Source organism: Orycteropus afer, unplaced genomic scaffold (assembly GCF_000298275.1).
Source record: "Orycteropus afer afer isolate SDZICR_OR568_19922 unplaced genomic scaffold, OryAfe1.0 scaffold00321, whole genome shotgun sequence".
NCBI lineage: Eukaryota > Metazoa > Chordata > Mammalia > Tubulidentata > Orycteropodidae > Orycteropus > Orycteropus afer.
In genome coordinates, this window is record NW_006921908.1 from 2,055,445 (window position 1) to 2,064,182 (window position 8,738).

The window sequence follows — 8,738 nt, forward strand, 5'->3', positions numbered from 1 at the left end:
TTTTTTTTTTTTTTTTTTTTTGTAGTGCCCCTCCCAGGTATGGTGTAGGTGTTTTACTATCTTGAGAAAGAGGTGTAACCAACTTGGTTACCTAGGTGGAATACTGGTAGATGGTAAAGTACTTAAGAGTGCAATCTTATTCCTTCTGTACAAACCTTACACTTGGTAGCTGTGGTTGGTTGCTTGTCAAGGAGCGCTGGTGGCGTAGTGCCTAAGGCACTTGACTGCTAACCAGAAGGCTGGAGGTTCAAACCCTACCAGCCACTCCTTGGAAGGAAGGTTGGGCAATCTACTTCCATAGTGATACTGCCTCGGAAACCCAAGGAAGGGTCACTATGAGTCGGAACCGACGGCAGGGAGTTTTGGTTTTGTGTTTTTTTGTTTTGTTTTGTTTTTTCGGTCAAGGAAAATAGAACCTGTTCTTCTGAGTAATTAGAATGAAAAGCTTGTGAAAAATCCCTGACTATACTTCTACCAGAGTCCCTCTACAGATTTTCAGCACTGGACTGTTTCCTCCCAAAATCCTTTATATCTAACAATTTTAAGTATGCTTTTGACATACCAGTGTTAGAAGTCATTGATGATAGTTAAGATGTACAGAATAAACAATTCAAGTGCTAGTAGTAATCAAAGTAGGTCCTTGGCACAAACTGCCCTGCACTGAACTTCACTGAACTGAACTTGCACTGAACCTGAAGGCTGGCTGCTGGAACCCACCTGGCAGCCATGCAGAAGAAAGACCTGGTGACCTGCTTCTGTAAAGATCCCAGCCAAGAAGTTCCAGTGGAGCAGTTTCAGTGTTACGCAGGCAGGTAGCCGCCAGGAGTCGTAACCGACTGGATGGCACCAGGTTAATTAGGATGTAGATTTAATTCTCTTGTAAACATTTGCAGTTACAGTCTGAATATACTAAGTAACGTCTCCTCTAAGAAGGGAATAGGTTTTTTAGAATTTTTGTACTGAGAAAAATCTCCTTCCTCCTGCCTTCACACTAACAAATGCACATTTAGCATTGTTAATTTGTTCCTTATGGTGTTTAACGTTTGGAAGCTGCTTTTTACATGAGATTGTTTCTCTCCAACTCACCAGACTATTAATTAAAGCATCATTTTTTGACAGTGGACTAACTACTCGGGGAAGATTTGCTAAGTTGGGCCTAAGACTGTGACACTCCCTCCTGAGTACAATGGCACTGTGCTTTGTAGCTGGGAACAGAGCTGTTTGGTATTAAGAGGAGTAGGTGTTTTTCTCTGAGAGCTTGTTGTAGGATTCTAACATGTTGGCGGTCTTTTGTATTTTTAGTGCAGCACAAAATAATATGGAACTTCACATCTGACATTTACTTTTGATAGTCATGGCTTTGTTTTTGGTAGTTGTATTTTTTTCTTTTTCCTCTCCTTCAGTTACACACCAAACCAAAACTAAACTCACTGCCACCTAGTTGAACTCAATTCATAGCAACCCCTCCTTGGGTTTCTGAGGCGGTGTCACTATGGAAGTAAATTGCCCAACCTATGCTACCAGAGCTCCTTCAGTTACACAATAGAATGTTAATTAATAGGGTGTGATTTACTAGTCCTAGCCATTTAGCAGGATCAGAAAGCTTACATCAATTCTGATTCTTGTTTAGAATTCTTTTAACACTGTATTAATGTGTGCATTTTACAGTGTAAAATTGATGAGCCTGATCAAGATCTAGAGTGCCTTCTAAATGATCAAAACATGACTCACTGGAACACATTTAAACACATATTAGGTACAGTTTAGATTCAGTAAAGAATATTTTACTTTTTGCAATGTTTTCGTTAACTTGGGATTTTTATATGGCTTATATGTTGTAACTTTACAAACCAGAAATGATTGATGAGCCAGCAGTCCCGTTCATCAGCCATCCTCATGGTGGCAAATCAGAGTAGAGATTTGTTTGTTTCCATTGCATTTGATTATCATCAGTTTAAGATTTTGTTTACCAACAATTATGAAGATGGCACGGGACTGGGCAACATTTTGTTCTATTCCATATAAAGTTGCTGTGAGTTACAGCCGACTCAGCAACTAATGGTAACAACAAAGAGTTTTATTACCTGAAATTGAAAAATCTTTCTTCATTACATTTATTCCTAAGTTTTCCAGCTGTAAACGTAAAGACCATATAATTCCATAAAGAAAATTTTGTAGTCCTTCAGTATAACATGAAATTCAGAACTTTTTCCATTTAAGTGAAAAGGAGGCATTGGAATAGTAGAATAATAGCTATTGTAGCTCCCTGGAGTACAAGGAGCCATTGTGGTACAGTGGTTAAAGCATTCGGCTGCTTACCAGAAGGTCAGCAGTTTGAAGCCACCAGCTGCTCTGTGGGAGAAAGAGACTGTCTGCTTCCATAAAGATTTACAGCCTTAGAAGCACTGTGGAGCAGTTCTACTCTGTTCTGTAGGGTCACTGTGATTTGGAACTGACTTGATGGCAGTAGGTTTGGGTTTTTGGTTTGGAGTATGAAAACAAGAAAAAAAAATTAGAGATAGTCATTAACATTGTTCTGAGAGGACTCTAAGACATGAAATTTCATAATTCAGAAACATATTTGAATATTCTCATACTTCCCATTGAAAATTGCCTAACATGCTTAAAATTTTAAAAAAATATAAATTCTAATTATTAACTCCTTGATATTTCTTATGATTAATTGATCCCAATATAACATTTATGCTTATGGTATACCAAGATCTGTTCTATATATTGTTTGATTCAATTGTCAAGTAACATGAGGAAGATACCATTATCACCATGTTACAGTGGAAGCAACTGAAACATAAAAAACCCACTGCCATTGAATCAATTCCAACTCATGGTGACCCCATAGGAAGAGGTGATCTGCCGCTATACGTTTTCCAAGGCTGTAAATTTTTATGGAAGCAGATTGCCTCATCTTTCTCCTGTAGAGACACTGGTAGGTTCAAACCATCAACCTTTTGGTTAGCATCTGAGTGCTTTAGCTACTGTGTCACCATAGTTCAACTGAGTCTTAGGAAGCTTAAATAACTTGCCAAAGACCACACATGTATTTGAGCTTGTCTCAATTAAAACAGTGTGTTAATGACTTAAGTTGAAAACTGACCAGTTAATTTTATTCATTTGTACTATTGTTTCAACTGTGCCTCTGCCACTAACAGTTTATATCTGTATATGTATCGTTTTTCCCTTTGGGAAAAGAACAGTGATTTCACTGCACATAGTGTTTTGTACTGTTTAGTATTTAGGTTACTAATAGTGATTAGGGAGCTTTGGTAGCGTAGTGCCTAAGGCACTTGATTGCTAACCAGAAGGCTGGTGATTCAAACCCACCAGCCACTCCATGGAAGGAAGGTGAGGCAATCTACTTCATGGTGATACTGCTTCAAAAACCCAAGGAGGGGTCACTGTGAGTCGGGTCGGCCTCAACGGCACATAACAACAACAATAGTGATTAATTAGGTAAATTTTTATTGACTACATCATTCCTGATAATGCTTTAAGTTTTTCTGAAGCAGCACATTACTCTTGTGTTGTATTTTATTTTCAATGTCTCTCATAGATGTTATTTTCCAAATTTCATACTTCATAACATCAGTATTTCTTTGTAATCCATTGTAAAACTGAGCATTCTTCTGTTTTTCTATTCCTGCTCTCCACGTACACACACACAACCTCCTTCCCACATACACATGCACATATACCCACACTTACACACTTGTCCATCTTCTACATATTTCTTCTTACTCCTTGAGGAGTGAATCCTAACCACTACACTGTTACTTAGGCATTTAGAGATTGTGCAGGGAAAATATATCGATGTGTGTTTGTTTAACTCTAGATATTTGCAGAGCAATTGAATTGTTGGAAAAACTACAGAGGAGTGGAGAGGTACCACCACAGAAACTTCAGGCTTTGCAAAGAGTTCTTCAAAGTGAGTTCTGCAATGCTGTAAGAGAGGTCAGTAAACTAGGTAAACACTTGTTAAAAACTTGAGTGAATTCAGTAGTTAATATTCTGAAATTTGGTTTCAGAATTTTTTAAGGAAATAAAATAATCTTCAGAAAAACATTAGAAATTGCCCCTCTCACTTTTGGAACCTATAATTAAAAAAAAAAAAAAAAATTTACAAAGATGAGTGACTTTGCTAAAATTTTAATATTCATTAACTTCAAAAAAAAAAAAAATGCAAGCGTATTTTCTGAAATTTAAAATCCCAGTGATAACTTTGGCTTTTACAGGTATATGAACATGTCTATGAGACGGTGGACATCAGTAGCAGTCCTGAAGTGAGAGCTAATGCAACTGCAAAGGTAAAAATTTTTTCATTTTCTAAAAGTGAGAAAATTCTTCATAAATTACAGATATAAAATTTATAAATGCAATTATTAGATCATAACAGGCTTATTTTGAATACTAACACAGTTTTTTTCAAGCTACCCTGAACTTTTCAAGTATAAAGATAAATATGACATTTTAAAAATTGATTTTTTATATGGAAAGTTTAGATAATACATTGAAAATGCACTTGTACCCAAATGCAAGTACGTATTCAGTACATAATTGTGTTTTATATATATTATACATCTGAATTGTATTATGTAAATTTTAATCAAAATTCTGAGGTATAAATTATTACTCTTACTTTGTTGATGAGGACAACTGTGACAAGCAAGATTGAGTTACTTGCCTCAAACCACAAAATTTGTAAAAATAGGGCTGGGATACTCCTTATGTATCTCTTTCTCCAAAGCCTTTCTTCTTTTCTTTACTTTAATTCTGCAAATACGGTATAATGCCTGTAGTAGGTTACCTCTTCAGACCTGCAGATAGCAGGTTTTATGTGCTTTTCTGAATAAATGTTTTCCTCAGAAGAATTCTGGTGGCACAGTGGTTAAGGTGCTTGGCCGCTAACCAAAAGGTCAGCATTTCAAACCCACCAGGTGCTCCACAGGAGAAAGGTGAGGCAGTTTGCTTCCATAGAGATTTACAGTCTTGTAACTATGGGGCAGTTCTCCTCTGTCCTGTAGGATCACTATGAATCAGCATTGATGGCCCTGGGTATTTTTAGGGGGTTGACCTCAGTGTTAATGATATGCAATTAGAGAAAATATCAGTGTGAGGTGACTTATACTAGAACTAATCATTAGCAAATAATTTTTCATTGGTAGTAAAGGAGCTCTGTTGGTATAATGCTTAAGACATTTGGCTGCTAAACAGAAGGTCAGTGGTTTGAACCCACCAGCTGCTGTGAAAGAAAATGAGGCAGTCTGCTTCCATGAAAATTTGCAGCCTTGGAAACCCAGTGGGGTTCACTATGAGTTGGAATCAACTTCATGACAGTGAGTTTGGTTTTTGGTTTAGTGTCTTAGTTAAGGAGCCCTGGTGGCTCAGTGTTTAAAGAGCTCAACTGCTAACCAAAAGGTAGATGGTTCGAACCCACCATCTGCTCCATGGGAGAAAGATGTGGAAGACTATTTCTGTAAGGAAACTTGGTAGTGCAGTTCTACTCTCTCCTTACAAGATCATTATGAGTCAGAATCAACTTGATGACAGTGGGTTAGTGTCTTAGTTATAGTGCTGCTGCTAACACAGTTGGGTGGCTTTAAAGAACAGAAATTTATTTTCTCATAGTTTTGGAGGCTAAAAGTCGAAATCAGTAGCCTTGGCAGTCCTCACTGTCTCCTCCAGTATGTGCACTTGCTCTGTTTAGTCTGCTTTTTTATAAGTCAGACGTGATTAAATTTACAACACACCCTGTGGTAGTGTGAGCTTATTAACATAACAATAAACCCTATTTCCAATATGATTACATCTACAGATATGAAGGTTAGGATGCCAATACATGCTGTGGGGGACACAATTCAATTCATAATACTTTATCACTCACCAAAGGAAATAGTGGATTCTCTGTTGACTATAAGTACAATACATGGATGTGGTTTAGCAGAATAAAGAAGACTATAGAAATTTGGGCTTAATTCCTGAGTTCAACTTATAGCTTACTGGATTTCTGCGTATTAGTTCCATTATTGAAAAATGAGCTCTCTCTCAGAGTTTGAAACATGGTAGATATTCAACAAATCTTGGTTTCCTTCCTTTCCTTTCCATTTTTGCACATATACTGTGATCCATCACCAAAATGGTACCAGTCAATTACTTAATTACCTTTTTTAAAAGTAAAATAAAACAAGTTTGTGCTATAATTAGTCTAATTAAAACCAAAACAAACCCACTTCCATCGAGTTGATTCTGACTGATAGCAACCCTGTGTGACAGAACAGAACTGATCCTTAGGGTTTCCAAGGCTGTTAATCTTTATTGAAGTAGACTCTCATCTTTCTCCCATGGAGCTGCTGGTGGATTCAAACCACCAACCTTGTGGTTAGCCCCCAAATGCCTTAACCATTGTGCCACTATAATTAGGTTAGTCGAAAGTTTTTTAAAAAAGATATGGCTGTTTCATTCTCTGTGGGATTTTAATTGTAACTAGGTAGTTAGCTACAGCAAAACAACAGCATTCACTTTGGCCTTTTTTTCCAAATGCTGAGTAATGTCTTAACCTATTAGTTATTCATAGTACACATTATCCATTGATATACAGTGTAAATAGTGTAGCATCCAGAAAAGGATACCTCCACATAGGTTATAGATGTAGGTTGTATCCTACAGAAAGGCCTGTGAGGGAGTGGGGCTATCCCACCGAGCACTCAAGGCTGCTGGCATGCTGGTAGAGGGGTGTTCTTTTCTAATGTGCACAGTGTTCATCTACCCCCCAAGCTTGCTTGCTAGGGCTGTGCACACAGTTCTGGGCACTGGATGGGCTAGGAGTGACCTGAAAAATGTTAATACTTCCTATGTTGGCCCAGAGTCTTCCTTTCCAGTCATCTCTCAAAAAACCATTTGTGGACATTCAGACATCAAGAATATGTACCTCAAAAGTAGTATTTAAAAGACACAAGAACTGAAGTGAACAAATATCACATGTTTAAATAGATAAGATTTTCTTTCAGGCTACAGTCGCTGCATTTGCTGCCAGCGAAGGACATTCTCATCCTCGAGTTGTTGAGCTACCGAAAACAGAAGAGGGCCTTGGATTCAATATTATGGGAGGCAAAGAGCAAAACTCTCCAATCTATATATCTCGAATAATTCCAGGTGGAATTGCTGATAGACATGGGGGTCTCAAACGAGGAGATCAGCTCCTTTCTGTTAATGGAGTGGTAAGGATGCATTTTATTTCTACTTGTAGTAATGTGTTGTAACCACTTGGAGGTGTATTTGAGCCATAGAAACAGAAGATGTTGATTTGGGGGAAAAAACTAAAGAAAGTTTGTAGTTTAAAAACCTCCTGGGTGAATCCTAAGCAGTATTATCTTTTTTTTTTTTTTTTAAGAGAAAGTGTTTTTTGTTTCTTTCCACTGTAAATTATCAATGTTTAGTTTGATTTTTTTTTATGCAGTAATTAAGCTCTTTAATATTAAGACAGTACATTAAGGTAGAAGTCTACCCTCGTTTTAGTCTCATACAATGGCAGTTGCTTGATTTACTTCTGACTTACTGAAATAATAGGGCGTGTAAATTGAGGTGCTAATTATTTGGAATTTAAAAATCAGACTATAAGAAGAATATGACTTAGCAGAAGATTTCACACTGATGACGACAATAAGGCTGGATTTTCTCTATTTTTTTCTAGTACTGATATTTGTGTGCATTTTAAGCATTTTGAGTTCCTTAAAAACCTAGATACTAATTGTGTGTGTATTTTTTCCTAGAGCGTTGAAGGAGAACACCATGAAAAAGCTGTAGAGCTGCTGAAAGCCGCTCAAGGGAAGGTGAAGTTAGTGGTGCGATATACACCCAAAGTCTTAGAAGAAATGGAGTCACGCTTTGAAAAAATGAGATCAGCAAAACGCAGGCAACAGACCTAATGCACTTCAAAACTTTATATTCTACTTTGCTTTTAGCTAGACAAGTTTTGCTTGTGACCTACTGTTGGCTGCAATGCCAGTGATTATAAAAAACAAATGAAAACTTCCCATGAATCCTCCCTGCCATTTTATAAATGCCTATTTTAACATCATGTATGGTTCCACAGATACATATACTTTTTTCTGATAAGAAAAAGTAAAAGGTGATGAGGGCAGTTCTGTCCTGCTGTTTTTACAGGCCTTTTTCAAATCCAGATTTTGTCATAAAGTTGTTATAGATTTTTAAAAATGCTTTTTTAATATTAAAATGTACTTTTACATTCTTAATCTTTTTTTAAAAAAAGCTTTCTTCATTTGGCTGCTTATTTAAAAATAACAGTTCTTCAATTTTTTCTTTGCTTACTCTCTATTTTTTACCTGTGCAATTTCTTTATGGTTTTCCAGGAAATTAGACATAAAGTCTTAGCTACAGCAGATCATTACACTGTCAATGTTAACATCACGGCTGCATTTTGTATTTTTGAACACACACATAGTATATGTAATCAATGGTAAATCATAGCACAGTGGAAGTTTTTTACTTTTATTTAAACATTATAATGAAGATTCATTTATACTGATTTATAAAAGTAAGTTTTTAAACACTGAAACAATCATTGCTAAAATATGTATTCTTTCATAATAATAGAGCAGTGAAGTAAGAGGATGTAATTTGATTGTTAGCATTCCTAATTACATCCCTTTCTATCTATTTATAGTCAGTAATAACATTGTAAATTGCAAATGCATAAACAAGTT

At 36.5% G+C, this 8,738-nt stretch overlaps 1 protein-coding gene across 1 annotated transcript in view; it reads left to right on the forward strand.

The window, feature by feature from the left end:
• The window catches only part of LIN7C (lin-7 homolog C, crumbs cell polarity complex component), a 9,230-nt gene extending 1,290 nt beyond the window's left edge, over positions 1-7,940 (forward strand). The window contains exons 2-5 of the mRNA XM_007951957.2: positions 3,851-3,969; positions 4,251-4,322; positions 7,023-7,232; positions 7,785-7,940. Coding sequence (XP_007950148.1) covers positions 3,851-3,969; positions 4,251-4,322; positions 7,023-7,232; positions 7,785-7,940 — 557 coding nt within the window. The remainder of the gene's footprint in view (positions 1-3,850; positions 3,970-4,250; positions 4,323-7,022; positions 7,233-7,784) is intronic.
• The last annotated feature ends 798 nt before the right edge of the window (positions 7,941-8,738 follow it).